This window comes from Suillus plorans, assembly GCF_016647745.1.
Source record: "Suillus plorans strain S12 chromosome Unknown HD556scaffold_43, whole genome shotgun sequence".
NCBI classification, from domain to species: Eukaryota; Fungi; Basidiomycota; class Agaricomycetes; order Boletales; family Suillaceae; genus Suillus; species Suillus plorans.
Genome location: NW_024537427.1, coordinates 129,137 through 143,017, shown reverse-complemented (window position 1 = coordinate 143,017; position 13,881 = coordinate 129,137). Strand labels below are relative to the sequence as shown.

The following is a 13,881-nucleotide window of genomic DNA, read 5'->3' as shown; positions in this document are numbered from 1 at the left end:
CGTAAATACGCAAAGCACTAGTAGCATATATTATGTAAAATCTTGGTCCGAATAGTACCTCAAGGCTAAAACATGAGGCAGTTAGCGTCATAAATCATATTGAACGTGTTTGTAATGATTTAAAAAGGGCAGCGTCTAAAATCGCTCAAACGGTTTCTTTTTCTTCAACTGTCAACTTTTGAAACCGGTTCATCACATAGTTCATCACTGCGTTCATCCTTCATCCCAATCGTCTAATCCCTCAAAAATGTCCGACGCCCAAGCCGCCCAGGTTACAGAGAATGGCGTGCCTCCGGCTGCGCAAGAGTATGTCACCGAAGAAGCTCCCCCATTCAAAGTATCTATATCCTTTTTTTATCTCTTCTTCAAAAATCCTCACTTTCCTATAATAACTTAGGTCTTCGCTGGCAATCTTGCGTACTCTACCACGGATGAAGGGCTCAAGACTTTCTTTGCCCCCGTACAGAGCGACATGTAGGTTTTGACACAGCTTTTAGTTCCCAATATCTAACTTCTCTTCGCTTTACAGTATCACTGCTCAGGTCATCCTGCGAGGTCCCAGATCCGCAGGTTATGGCTTTGTCGCAATGTCCAGCGCAGAGGCCGCTCAAAGAGCCGTTGACTTCCTCAATCTGAAGGAGCTCGACGGCCGCAAGGTCATCGTCGAGATTGCCAAGCCAGCCGATCAAAAGGACAAAGAAAAGAAGGAAAAAAGGGCCAAGAGGAGACCCAACAGGCGCGGTGCCAAGGCCGTTCCTGGTGAAGTCACCGATGCTGAGGCAAATGGCGAAGTCAAGGCGGAGGATGCCGCTCCCCCCACTGCTGCTTCGGGCACTGACGAGGCAGCTAAGCCCAAAAGAAAAAAGAAAAAGAGCAACGTATGTAATTTACACGCGATGATTCGTCAAAATTCATTTCGCTTGCAGCGCAAGTCCCGCCGTGGCGCTACTCCTCCGGAATACGAAATTGTACACGAGGAGGCTGGCTACGAGGACCCTGCCGCAGAGGGTGCCCCTGACGCTGCCACGCCTCCCCCCAGGAAGCCTCGCGTTAGGACTCGGAGGCCCAGGGCTTATCGCCCATCCCGCGCTGCCGGTGAAGATCCCATTGGCGAGCCTTCCAAGACCACCCTGTTTGTCGCCAACCTTGGCTTCAGCGTAGACGACGATGCCCTCTCCACGCTCTTTACCGAAGCTGGTATCAATGTCGTTTCCGCCCGCGTCGTTCGTCGCCGGTGGGGAACGCCCAGGAGGAGTAAAGGTTACGGCTTTGTCGATGTTGGCACCGAGGAGGAACAGGCGAAGGCGATCGAGGCTGTCCAAGGCAAGGAAGTTGGCGGCCGTCCTATCGCTGTCAAGATTGCTGTCAACTCTGCCCGTCAAGAACCAGCAGAGGAAGCTGAGTACACCGCCTGATCGCACCATACACATACATGACTCTGGTCCCATATCCCGTTGACTTTACCTTAACTTAACGCATGTTCAATTTCCGGTGCAAGTTCATCCTCACTTAGTGTTGTTCATCTCGCTCGCGCTATGGTTTTTCGCGTATGTTTACTAGTCGAGTCGTGCTTTCATTCTGGTGGTTTGGTGTCCTTCTTTCATCGGACTTTGTAGACTCGCTAGCAGCTGCAGTCAATTTTTGCGATGTCTACTAAGCCTACGATTTTTTTTACATGGCTGTGGTCATTGAATGATCCCCATATGCTCAAAATAAACGTGTGTGCGTAAGTGATTGTGGCATGTTTGTCAACGGCCAAGTTCACCCTAATTTATGAAGTCGATCCATGGCCGACGAGGATGATTACCTCTCGGACAAGTTTCTTGTCCAGGCTGCAGCCGAGCCTGTGCCGAAAACGTATGCTCAGAAACGCCGAGAGGCTTTGAAGCAGTCTCAAGTCAAGAATGAGCAGAACCGAATGAAGAGTCGGCGGCAGAGGGAGCAAGAGTCCAGGGAAGAGGGGCTGAGCAAGAGCCTGTTCGAGCGCGCACAGGAGGAAGAGATGGCCGCAGGTGGGAGCAAGGCACTGGGCATCATGATGAAAATGGGGTTCAAAGTCGGGCAATCATTGGGAAAGACCGAGGACAGCCCTCCAAAGAACACAGTTCCCTTACCTGGTCCTAGTCTGTCCGAGGACCAGTCTGAGCAAGGTACATCTAGGGCTCAGTCAGAATCTGCGGATCTTGGAGAGGATTTGAAAGGAAAACCTCGACACAAGGTTGAACCATTACCCCTCAATGAATGGCAAGGCATGTCCGCACCGAAAACCTGCATTTGGAAGGAAAATAACTGACTTGATAGCTTATCATTGCAGGGAAGAAAGGTATTGGTCTAGGGAAGCGTGCCCGCTCACCCAGTGCCGCAGATCGCCTCGCAAAGATGGCAAAGATGGCAGAAGCTGCCGGTCACGAAAGTTTCCGAGACCGCGCCCGCCGCGAATACGAAGAACGGCGAGCAGAAGGACGCCTTTCCCCTGCACGACAGACGTGCCTCACACTTGACGAGAAGGCAGGCATCACGGTGCGTTTTTATTTAGATATGTATGCGGGGATACTAGATTCACTGATCTGTGCGATAGTTCAACGTCCTCTGTTTGGATCCTAACGATCCCGAGTCTATCCCAGAGGGTCTTATGGACACGCTATCAACCCATACACTGCATATATCACCGTTACGCTCCGCCTCAGGGGACGCCTCCCATGCGACACGTCTACGCGCCCAAATGGCAGCTGATGCCCTGTTACCGGTTACTTCATTGGATGAAGATGAAGATGCCGACGACAGCAAAACACCCACAACAGTGGAACAATTCCCGCAAGAAGTCATCGAGGAAGCGATTTACTTTTTACGATTGGGCGTGAGTATAGTTTTCATAAAATCCTTATTCTTTAATGCGTACCCCTGACTCTAAATCTGATGCAGCCGCGGGACCGCTTAAAGCTCCTTCTCGATTATCTGCGGGAGAAATACTCATACTGTTTTTGGTGCGGGACGCAGTATGAGGATGCTATTGATTTGGAACAGAATTGCCCTGGACTTGAAGAAGATGATCACGACTAGATGTCTACTGTAGGGAAGATTGTTCCCTTCGTATCGTACAACGTCAATCATATGATTGATCTAAACCTACGAAGATCAATGTGTAGTACAATTGTGAGTGCGAAAATTTCACAAGCAAAGAGCGAGGTTATGACAAGTATGAGAAGGAAACGAGGGAAGTGAGACGAAATGCAAAGGAGAGATATGTATGCGTGTATAAGAGAGAGAATTAAAAGGTCCATAAGTCCTTCCTTGGGATACACGGCAACTACATCGTGAACAAGCTGTAACATCATCAGGCCGCGGAATAGAAGTGGAAATGAAGTCCGTTGTTTGGTTCAAACAGAAACTAGCGAGGGACTGGGGGAATGGTGGGCAATGACATCGGCATCAACGATGGTGGAGTGATAATTTCGGGTCTCTCGACGTACTCCCGTTGAGCGAAAGTAAGGACGACAGGCGAGTTTTGCGGTGTCTTGCGGCGAACATATGAGGAAATTGGGGTGATGGATGGTCTTTCTCTGTTGGATAAATGAAGCGGTGCAGGACGTCGTGTGTGCCGAGGAGATGGAGGATTTGGTGATGAAGACTATGCTTTCTGGTAAGGAAAAAGTGGGTTGAGAAGAAGAAGTCGATGCTCTTACCCTACTAGAATCTTCTTGGTCACTCTGACTGGGTGTCAACGACACAGCACTGCTTTGTCTGGCAGTAGACTTGGTGACAATGAGACAACGGACAGATCGGTGAAGCAAAGCAACGCACACTAGCTGAAATATACGGCGAATATCTTACTGCTCTGACTCGACGTGAACGCCTATCCAAGTCAATGTCACGGGCACAACGGATGGGGCTCCAACCATCAGAACTGCCCAATGAAGAGCAGGAAGAACATGAAGAAGAACGATCTCGAGTCTTGATTATACTTGGGGTTTCTGGCTCAGCATCATCTATGCCTAGAGAAGCCATGAGTTGAATGAAAGAAGGGAGAGCGGTCATAAGACGATCTCAGACGTGGTACTATGCAATGTCGGGAGAACTGTCTTCGATGGGCGATATAAGTAAGATGAGCATGGTTATAAGGATGTTTTGACCCCATGGATACCGCCCACGGTTGTCAGGAAGGACGGTCGCCACCTACGAAACTCTGGAGTTCCACTTGTGACTTTATTTTCTTGAAGGTTTGCACTATCAATAGGGTTCCAGCCCCGTCGGCAAGGTGATTGAGTTTTAATAATTCTAGACACACTGCTTTAATCATAGCATACATTATACTAGACGAATTTTCATTGTTCTTTTTAACAAGAACTTGTTCACAAGCTTTGAACAATTCTTAATAGGCCGAGCAGTGCACAAGTATAACAATTACCAGGCTGCGCGGAACTTCGAACCAACTTAATTACAGGGTGACAGTCTCCACGCTGCAACCAACTGTTTCCATCAGTCATGCACATGGTCAACCAAACCTGAAAAACTTCAAACTAGATTCTCTTTATCGCATTCGCAACCGTCGGCGAACGCCATGATCAATCGCCGAGTAACTGCGCGCTCGTAACGTGACTCACGTGTGTAATGATCACATCACGCGATAGTCACGCGTTTCCGCTACCAAGCTTTTTTCGTTCTCGTCCGTCATGAACCAGCCAGGACAACAAACTACGAATGCTGGAGGTGGTGGTAGCTTCATACCTCCACCGCGGCAGGATATGGAATATATTTGCGCAGGTACTCATCATGACTGCCTGCAAGCATAACTTTACAAACAATCTAATCAAAAGCTTGAAAAAGATTGTGGCGCCAAAAATGAAATAAAGTCTAGGGAACCCATACGTTGTCGCGAGTGTGGTCACCGTATCATGTACAAGAAACGAACAAAGCGGAGTGCGTGTCTGTTGCTCTTGAAACAAGAAACCAAGCAACTGTTGACCTTTTCGTCCAATAGTGGTTCAGTTTGAAGCCCGGTGACATTCAGGTTTCCCGGTTGCAAAACGATTATCAGAGGTGAGTAGCGATGGAGCTATTTCAGTGTACTAGAACAGTAAACACAGATTACAGACGTTACGATTAAGTTTGATTACTATACAGTATAAGGATAGACACCTGACGTTTGACGACCTCGTTACCACCGCCCAAGTCGCTTGAACCACACATTCAGGAAACAAGTTACCACCAGCCGATCTAACATCGCGCTGGCGCGTGGGGTCACCCTTAGTATCCTCTCGTGGTTTGACCACGATGCAATGTATTTGTCTTGTGAATCGATACACTGTTTTGGTAGGGGAGCGTTAGGAGACGCATGTTCCAACCTCGGTGATACGTACATATAAGTCAGTCCTGTTTTCTGATATCTTCCACTTATATGCGGCACCGACACCGGATTTAAATCTGCGTGAACTAAGTTCCATGAAATGAATCAGTAATGGGGATATGAACTCGGGCAAAATACTCCACTGGCTGGTCGCATTTTTGACCTTGCGGAGATCTTTGACAGAAACCTGGTAACCAAATCAGACTGGCGTCGGGGTCATCAGCATCACAAATCTCACCTCCTCTAAACCAAAATACACGGCGGAGGCAATAATGTTTGAACTCCAACTGATCTGTCCAACGGTCTCAAAGATCAAACTGTTCATATTTTTCCGCTGATAAGCTGTGGTTCCACCAGAAGAACCAGTCATTGAATGTGAGAACTGCAAGGGCAGTCAAACTCGTGAATCTTGGTAGAGGAATGAGTTGGGCGTACCTTGTATAGTTCCAATTCCTCGTGTGCTGCTGTTCCTATCACTTGATACACTCGAAACGTCCGCATATCGCCGTTGGTGTCGGTAGAATTAACAAAACGGAAGACCATGTCGGTTTCGACAGCCATACTAGCTGTGGATATTTTGCAGGGCACTTTGAAAGAAAGAAATGCTAATCCAAGTCGCGAGAGCGGTTTACATGATGATAAGTTTTGAAGGCCAAGAAGGGATTAAATGACTGCAGTAATGAATCTCGCTTTGCGTTTGCGCGGAGAAACTGTTGATCCGACCGAATACACGGTTGGGAGCTGAGGTCACTGATCTATTATCAGTACTATGTCGCATCCCAAATAAGAGCAAGCCATCGACTACGCGTAGGCGAGCGACAATGAGCCATGGAGACGATAAGCGATTGCTAAACGTGAGGTAATGTTCCTGAAGGCGTGTAATGTAAGTACATATTAATACGCCAACTGCAATTTTTTGCTCAACCTCGACACTCGCGGTGGCAGCCAAGTGGCAGCTCAAAACATTTTTCAATTTCAGGTGCCTATCGACATTACTCAGGATTCAACATTTACTCAATACGCGATATCGAGCACCACGACGAGCGGCAGGGTCATGCATTATCACATCACCGACGCTCCACCCCGAGGAGACTCCCTCAGCTAGTTGGAGCCAGATTTTTGACGTGTGGCGCGCGGACGCGAATAAAAGAGTCGCCGAGTTGGTCGAACCAAGAGAAATGCCACGTACCAAGTGAGAACGAATCTGAAGGATGATCACCGAGATCGACACCCTGCAAAACACGTGTCACGTCAATTCGAATTTCATAGATACAAGCAGGACCAGCAGCCGAAGGGATTTCGTACACCCTGCGACGAACAATCGCATCAGTCAGGGTAAACAGGCAGATGGTGGGTTTGTACTCACATTAATCTGAACTTGACCAAGTACATTTAGCTGTTAGTATAGGGACGGTCCTGTGTGTTTTGGCTCTGAAGGCCAAACGGCCCGAGAGGCGATAAGACATGATACAGGAGGCTCGGATGTTTTCTTGCGGATGAAATATGGCGACGCTATGATGTCAACGTTAAGGGTCATCATGAGAACATGGCGATTCAGTGAGCAACACCCTGTATGATGACGATAAGAGAAGAACGTTACAGGCCAGCAAATGCGGAACTTGCTGAAATTAAACCCCCATTTCGTCGGAGCTGTGTAAATGTTAGCCAATTGTTATGTCAATGCATAAGGTTCTGATGCCGACTAGGTGGGAATAGCGTGTTTTAAGGGGGGAAGAGCTTGCACCTGAGCCAAATAAGAGCTCGAGTCCGCGACAGATGCTGCTCGATTTGAAGGACATATTCGAAATACATTCCTAGATGTCCCCGTATATGTATCGCATCTGTCCATAGAACGTTTCTGAACGGGTGTTGGTGGGGACTGCCTCAGGGCCCATTACAAGGCTGAGAAAACTGGGAACTATCAGTTTTATCAATAACGGGAGATTTTCGCCGAGCCGACGACTCAGTTGGATGCATTTCAAGTTGTCATAGAACCACTCACATGTTTCACACCTGGCGTTGCTCGACACAAAACGCAGCAAGGAGACCATAGTGCATACTAGTATGAGAGCCAAAGGCAGAAAGAGCGGATGACAGAATGCTAAGTATGCTGATGTTCGAGAACGAGAGAGATCAAGCGCACAAGATATGCGGCTCCGAATGGAGGTTGTTGGCGCCTCGGAACGCCTGAAGTCATACTTTTAAACCAGCCTGAGCGTGATCCATGATTCACATGCAGTGGCGGCCGGGCGCCGGACAAAGACTGACACGGATGATTTGTCAACCGGCTCGGCTATTTAAACTAACCGGTCGTCGGAGTCGGCATCGCACTCAGTCACTAGGTGCCGACGCTGACTAGTGCTGACTACGCGGGCATTGCAAATATCATTGTACCCGTCAAACAATTAGTACTCACTTTTGACCAACTATCTATCATTTCCACAAAATGACTGATGCGCCCCGTAGTGTATCTGGAGAACTTGATCCAGTATGCTTCTTTTTGACTCACTGTCTCTTGATCTCACCGAAATAATCAATTTACAGGACTCTGATAATGAATCCCATCTCGATCATGGTGATGAACTCGGGGCAGGGGAGCCGAATAAACCAGGCAGGAAAAAAAATCCAAAGTTTGTCAACTTCAGACTGGTTTTGTTAAGTATGATTGACCACCGAGAAGCTCACAGGCAGCGCGTCGGGACCAGAATCGTATAGCTCAGCGCGAGTTTCGCCTGAGGAAGCAGCAAAGGGTGCGCCGGTCCGTAATCATTTCCGGCATCATCGTACTAAGTTCCCACTTTCCAACAATCAGATTCGTGACCTCGAAGCACGTGTAGAATTGCTTTCTGCGTCCCAGGATGAAGCTCTGACTGACTGCAGAGCAATTCTCAGGGGTATGTAATTATATTCGTTTGCATCGGTGTTGCTTGTCGTAGTCTATATTTTACAGATCTTATGACCGAAAATCAGGTCCTTCGCGGCCTCCTAAAGAGCGTGTCCGGGTTTATCGGCGATGGTGCCGGTGGTTTGCTGGTGAAGCTTGGTTGGGATGCGGCAGACTTCGACAGCTTCATCAACAAGGCAGAAACGGATACTGCATGGGAGAGTTTCCAAGCTCGCAAACATTCTCAAAAGACTTCGCAAACATCAAATGCCATGAGTTCAATGCTTGGCCCGTCGAATAACACAGGAAAGCGTCCATCAGACGACGATAGTGGGCCTGGGCCGGCGAAGAAGGCAAGAGGTATGAGTAACTCAGAGCAAAACAGTGACCGTCGGGACTCTTACCCGCTCATGCTACCTGTGAGCTCTGCAGTGCCTTCTGCTAGCTCCTTATATCCCCCACCACCCCCGCAAGGACGCTCTCCTCAGGACAATATGTTTTCGGATCTTATGCAGTCAGCGAATTCGCCTGTCTTCATGCCCTCCACAACGTCTAGTACACCGAGTCATTATACTGCTTCGGCTGATTTTCAACCTTATGTGCCCCAAATGTCCATGAACGTCGAGCAACGCTTAGGGGCAATGTCCTACCCCACGAACAAAACAAATGCGGCTGTCTCTCAGCAGCGGGTTCCTCAAAACTCTTCCATTGAAGAGCCTGATGATCAAGATATGGCAGAACTTCGAGATCCCAAGAAGATTGAGGCCATGAAATTAATCAAGTCAGTTTTTTGTTCATTCCTGTTGTGTCTCATATCTGAGTGTCCCTTTAGATATCACCTCGACAATTTCATGAGAAATAGTGCTTATTGTCTTCCGGCTTCATTACGGCCAACTCTGGTGCAGAGGTGAGCAAGAGTCTCCCAAATCTGATGGGCACATGCTCACTACACATGCTCAAGAACGATTAATCATGGTATACTGCTTTCGCTTTCTATTTAACATGTACTGATTCCTTTGCAGAAAGTGTCATCGACCGTATCATATATCCTGAGCTCCGAGACCGTATCATCCTTCTTCGAGGTAGTCACATAACAATTTTCAAGCGGTGACATTCTGATATTTTCCAGGGCAATTTTCATTAGCAGACTGTCTCTTTGACTACAAGAAGGCGGTCAAGCTTCATGGAGATGATGTTCTTGCCCAGCATAACTGGGAACTTGCTGAATGGTGGTTACGGAAATACAGGTGCCCCTTGCAAGTTGTGCAATGCCCATATTGTATGCTGATTCTTCTCTAGCTACCTTATCGATAAGGCAACCTTAAATGTCTGTAATCGCTGGAGACGCGAGCGCGGTGAACACGATTTGTTGTTATCTGATATCGGTGCTCAAGGGGATTCTCCTGCGTCCTAGGACTAATGTGGTTTCATGCTGGAACCTTGTAAACTTATTAGTGTACATAATTATACGTGCGCAGACTTCGTGCGGTAATATATTTATACTGCGAGCTACGTCTAGACAAAAGGATGTGTGCAAAAGAAGTCACGCAGGAGCGACTGCTTCCCTTCATCTACAATGGTCTGGTTAGGGGAGACTAAGTATACACTGCATCGAACACTATGAGCACTCCACTCCATATCTTGCTGATCAAACACGCGTAAACTCACCAGACCACAAAATCTTACGCACGCGTAACCCCCATCTACCAAGAAGCTTTGCGCACGCCGGGGAGTTCCAGCTTGAGCGCCTTCAGTCGGAACTGGTACTGTCAAAGTCACAATATGAGGACGCGTTCAAGGAAATCCAAGCAGGTCACATACTCGACAAAGTGCAAACTCGCTGATAATCCCCCGACCACGTCCAGATTCTGTGCAACGGTTCTTCACCGTCGTCGGATGTGTGTACTTCCCGAATGTGTTCAGCTGCAGCTGAGCTTGGTGTCGCACTTGCGGGGACAAGGTCTCATTCCGCGCGACATACAGGTAGGCCCTGCGGAGGATTTCATTAGCCTTTACGATGTTACGGGCCTTGATATCTCGGAGTACGCGAGCGTTGGGCATGATGACCAGTACAGTTTTCACCGAAAGGTGGTTAAAGGCGTATAGAAAACAAGTGCAAACATCACGTCTTTAGCATGGTCGGCGACATCCGGCACGACCTCAAAAGTTAGCGTCGAACAACCTTGAACGCAAACACATCTTGCTCGAGAGGATGGGCAAAGTGTCGGTGCGTAAATTATCCATCCGCTTTCAAATCTTGTCCACTGACAATAGATTGCACTAAAAGTTATAGAATGCCCATTTCCAAAAGTTTTCGTCTAACATACCAACAACGCCGCACATTAGTTTCAACTCTGTTCGGCCTAACATTTTTTGCGTCTGTATTGACGGTTTCTGCGTCCAACGTGCTGCCATGTCCCGTTCGACCTGACCGGAGCCGATACGGAGATACAGAGGGGAAAGCAGAGGGAAAGAGGCCTGCACCGGTGGTGGAGAAGATGCCAAGAAGGTGGATACAGGAGAGGCCCTCTTCAGAGGATACACCAGCTTAAGCCATTGCTGACGAGGAGGCCCGACGTGAAGATTCAGGCAGTTTCTCTACATTACCCAGTACAGTATACAGCGTACACCACTACCGTCTACTACTACTATTACACATCCCAGAATGATGAGGTATATGAAAGCTGCGCGGGGTACATGGCTTGGGGTCGTCTAATGGGTACATAGTGTGGTACCAACATGCTTGGGTGTCGCTGGAGTTATTGAGGGATAATTACACCCGACACAAACGGTCAGTCAGTCAAATGAATGTCTAAGGTGAGTCCACTGCTGAAGCAGTGTCATTTTGCGCAAGTTGTTGGCTCCTATAATGTTCTTCTTGCTCCTGAAGTGTTCCTCTGGAAATGTCGACACAGGTTAGCATCGGCAGGGCATGATCGGACGTGACAATCACGTACGGTAGGGGGTGCTCCTCAATGGGTATGCATGCAATGAAAACGAGAATATTGATCGCAATGTGACAGATGAAAACAACATGGAGTGCATCGGCGTACGACTCAACTGCAGCCTTTCTGTGTGCAGGCGTGAGTTCAGGGATCGAGCTTATGGAATGTCTGAACACAGCATCTGTAAGTGTATGCACTGCATTGATTGTCTTTGACATCATACCGTATCTCCTCGATGATCTGGGCAAAGGGGATTCATATGAAATGCGGACGGTATAGGTGCACACCAATGCCGCTTACCTCTAATGAACCAGGCCCAGTAATCCGCTGGCGCAATTTTCTGAGCAGAACGCTCTGGAGCACAGCCCCTGATAAACTAACACCAAGAACTTGGCCAGTTGTTCGGAAAAGATATGTGACTGTAATTTACACATCTTGAGTTCAGAGGTCCTCTCACGGCAGTCAAGCGGCACTTACTACCGGTTGCAACCGCCATATCCTCCTTGTAAACGCTCGCGATCATCGCCTGCAAATTCAGAAGCGGGTCAGTTTATGAATTAGGGGGAAAGAAAAACACTCACAATTAGCGTAGTAGTAATTAAACTGGCCATTCCAAAACCCTGTGGGAGAACGTCTAACCATAGATGGTACTGCGATGTGTTATCATCCCACAGGGCGAGGCAAATACTGGCAATGACGGTCAAACCAACAGAGGCCAACGTTAAGTGATACAGTTTGCCTGTTCGCCGCATCATCCTGTATTCGCGACGGTAAGTTAGTCAGAATGATGGATGGTCACAAGAACCTCACCAGCCTGCAATCATACTTCCCATGGATAGAGCAACCTGTAAGAAGGTAAGTATTTCCTGTCACAAAACACAGGGAGACCCGCACAGAATGGGGAAGCAAATGTAAACCTAAAGGGCATGTATTACTTAATGAGTGCAAACGGAGATACTCCCAAGCATACCGGCATTCGTGGACGAGTTGAGCCTGACGGCTGAGAAATACAAAGGGACATTGTATATCTGGACAATATGCCGCTTTAATTCAGTGGCAACGTGTAAAGATTTTAGCCCTCACCGTCGAAAAGGCAGTCATAGAAGCTAAAAAGTTGGCCAGAGATATCGCCAATGGGGTGCGTTGCGTAATTAAGCGCAGGGGCATCACAGGGTACGGCGCCCAATAAGCCTCCACTAATATGAAAGCCACCCAGAAAACCGCGCTAGTACAAAAAACCCCCCATATTAGGGGGTGCGACCACGGAAGCTCCTCAGTAGTCTTAAGACTGAAACCGAGCAATAATCCGGCGACCGCACCAACTAACGTGAATGATCCCATGAAATCAATGCGTTGTAATTTGGAATATGTGCTTTGGGTCTCAATCTCATTGGGCAACTTTATGTTGACCTTGAGTGCGACCAAAGTAAAAGATATGAGCAATAGCGGCGCCTAAGTTCGAATGAGGCCAGGATGAGATAGAAAGATACCAGGCTACCGACCTGCAATAGAAATGCTGCCCGCCTGTTAAAATCATTTAGTAGGCGGTGTGTATATATTCTAATTGGCTACTAACCAACCCAGGGTATCATTCACCCATCCTCCAAATGGACCACCAAGGCCAGCGCCCAGACCAAACAAACTGATCGAGCGTATTCGTTCAAATCCAGTGAGCAAACCCGTAGCCACTTACATATTGGTCATTCCTTGGTATAGGCCACGCTGTTTCCTAATAGTAATGATAATGATCTGTATCATTACTCCATGAAACCCGGACTTACAAGGGCACTAGATCGCTGATGGCAATACTGCTGACTGTAACAAGGTAAATTTCCTTGGTGATTGATAATACAGCGCCCAACATACCTGTCATTACTCTGAAACAAATGTCAGCACAGTGAGCGCTGCAAAAATCATTCCGTTGCACGCACCCTCCACCGCCCATTCCTGCAACCGCGCGCGCAACAATCAACGCCTCCATAGTGGGAGCGAATGCGCATGCGATAGTACCCGATCCTAGATTTCATATTAAAGGGATGAAATGGCTATCAAAATTGCTGTCCGCACCAAACAAAGTCAGTCCAAGGAGCATTGCTCCCTTGCGACCTAATATGTCTGATAGTCTACCTGATAAGCGTTAAAACGAACATGCATTATAGTACGATGATTTGGTTGCCCTTACCATATAGAGGGGTAAAACAGCATACTGAGAGCAAGTATGATGTCCCCAGATACGAAGACTGTTCAGATTTATTGAAGTAGCTTCCTATTGGTGAGAGAAGCGTTGCCACAATTGTGCCTATTGACAGAAGTTTGGGGTTTGTTATATTCTTCGTTCACTGCCAGCAAGCTAGAGCGCACCATCCAAAGATCCGAGAAACACCGCACTCCAAAGACCTGAAAGGATCCAAAAAAGTTCAACGCGAGAGACTTGATTTAGCGGCGGCGGGTCAATCGGTAAGCTCGACTCTAAGGCCTGCACAGAGTTATAAGAAGACTCCTGATCATGGTCACGGAGCAACGGCCTGGATTCTTTAGACGATGACCTCGATGACATACGTGGGGTCGTGCGATCGTTTGCGGGGGTATCCAAGTAAGTATGAGACTTGTTGGGGGGCGACAGGGCGGGGAGAAGTGTCTCAGCCGTGGTGATTTTAAGGCAGGGAAATTAGAATTTCTGGATATGATTGACGCGCAGGAACATGCTT

General features: G+C 48.0%; 8 protein-coding genes across 8 annotated transcripts; 4 read left to right on the top strand and 4 right to left on the bottom strand.

The window, feature by feature from the left end:
* Positions 1-247: 247 nt before the first annotated feature.
* Positions 248-3,060, top strand: HD556DRAFT_1432961 (uncharacterized protein; the record flags this gene model as incomplete). Its single annotated transcript, XM_041305176.1, has 8 exons — positions 248-337; positions 398-474; positions 530-878; positions 927-1,402; positions 1,927-2,249; positions 2,315-2,520; positions 2,579-2,857; positions 2,923-3,060. The coding sequence occupies 8 exons, from the start codon at positions 248-250 to the stop codon at positions 3,058-3,060; spliced, it is 1,938 nt and encodes a 645-aa protein (XP_041158214.1).
* Positions 3,061-3,107: 47 nt separating this feature from the next.
* HD556DRAFT_650780 (uncharacterized protein) lies at positions 3,108-4,309 on the bottom strand. The gene is made up of 3 exons (XM_041311184.1): positions 3,802-4,309; positions 3,684-3,752; positions 3,108-3,628 (listed from the first exon to the last, which is right to left on the bottom strand). The coding sequence occupies exons 1-3, from the start codon at positions 4,033-4,035 to the stop codon at positions 3,389-3,391; spliced, it is 543 nt and encodes a 180-aa protein (XP_041158213.1). The 5' UTR covers positions 4,036-4,309; the 3' UTR covers positions 3,108-3,388.
* A 361-nt stretch (positions 4,310-4,670) lies between these two features.
* On the top strand, positions 4,671-5,001 carry HD556DRAFT_1432960 (DNA directed RNA polymerase; the record flags this gene model as incomplete). The annotated part of the gene is made up of 3 exons (XM_041305175.1): positions 4,671-4,761; positions 4,825-4,917; positions 4,979-5,001. The coding sequence occupies 3 exons, from the start codon at positions 4,671-4,673 to the stop codon at positions 4,999-5,001; spliced, it is 207 nt and encodes a 68-aa protein (XP_041158212.1).
* Positions 5,002-5,155: 154 nt separating this feature from the next.
* Positions 5,156-6,736, bottom strand: HD556DRAFT_1309950 (uncharacterized protein; the record flags this gene model as incomplete). Its single annotated transcript, XM_041300348.1, has 6 exons — positions 5,156-5,302; positions 5,358-5,531; positions 5,583-5,726; positions 5,780-5,910; positions 6,534-6,652; positions 6,711-6,736. The coding sequence occupies 6 exons, from the start codon at positions 6,734-6,736 to the stop codon at positions 5,156-5,158; spliced, it is 741 nt and encodes a 246-aa protein (XP_041158211.1).
* Positions 6,737-7,688: 952 nt separating this feature from the next.
* Positions 7,689-9,710, top strand: HD556DRAFT_1386020 (uncharacterized protein). The gene is made up of 10 exons (XM_041303392.1): positions 7,689-7,832; positions 7,889-7,974; positions 8,025-8,094; positions 8,157-8,238; positions 8,295-9,009; positions 9,061-9,135; positions 9,190-9,203; positions 9,251-9,310; positions 9,358-9,475; positions 9,528-9,710. The coding sequence occupies exons 1-10, from the start codon at positions 7,791-7,793 to the stop codon at positions 9,640-9,642; spliced, it is 1,377 nt and encodes a 458-aa protein (XP_041158210.1). The 5' UTR covers positions 7,689-7,790; the 3' UTR covers positions 9,643-9,710.
* Positions 9,711-10,334, bottom strand: HD556DRAFT_1386010 (uncharacterized protein). Its single transcript, XM_041303391.1, has 2 exons — positions 10,050-10,334; positions 9,711-9,994 (listed from the first exon to the last, which is right to left on the bottom strand). The coding sequence occupies exons 1-2, from the start codon at positions 10,287-10,289 to the stop codon at positions 9,932-9,934; spliced, it is 303 nt and encodes a 100-aa protein (XP_041158209.1). The 5' UTR covers positions 10,290-10,334; the 3' UTR covers positions 9,711-9,931.
* Positions 10,335-10,522: 188 nt separating this feature from the next.
* Positions 10,523-10,780, top strand: HD556DRAFT_1240630 (uncharacterized protein; the record flags this gene model as incomplete). The annotated part of the gene is made up of 1 exon (XM_041298135.1): positions 10,523-10,780. The coding sequence occupies one exon, from the start codon at positions 10,523-10,525 to the stop codon at positions 10,778-10,780; it is 258 nt and encodes an 85-aa protein (XP_041158208.1).
* A 260-nt stretch (positions 10,781-11,040) lies between these two features.
* HD556DRAFT_1240773 (vacuolar amino acid permease) lies at positions 11,041-13,730 on the bottom strand (the record flags this gene model as incomplete). The annotated part of the gene is made up of 17 exons (XM_041298144.1): positions 11,041-11,125; positions 11,186-11,354; positions 11,446-11,592; positions 11,651-11,699; positions 11,755-11,929; positions 11,984-12,018; positions 12,068-12,090; positions 12,144-12,201; positions 12,257-12,625; positions 12,676-12,697; positions 12,750-12,815; positions 12,867-12,902; positions 12,955-13,007; positions 13,101-13,189; positions 13,241-13,300; positions 13,356-13,472; positions 13,535-13,730. The coding sequence occupies 17 exons, from the start codon at positions 13,728-13,730 to the stop codon at positions 11,041-11,043; spliced, it is 1,749 nt and encodes a 582-aa protein (XP_041158207.1).
* Between the last annotated feature and the right edge of the window lie 151 nt (positions 13,731-13,881).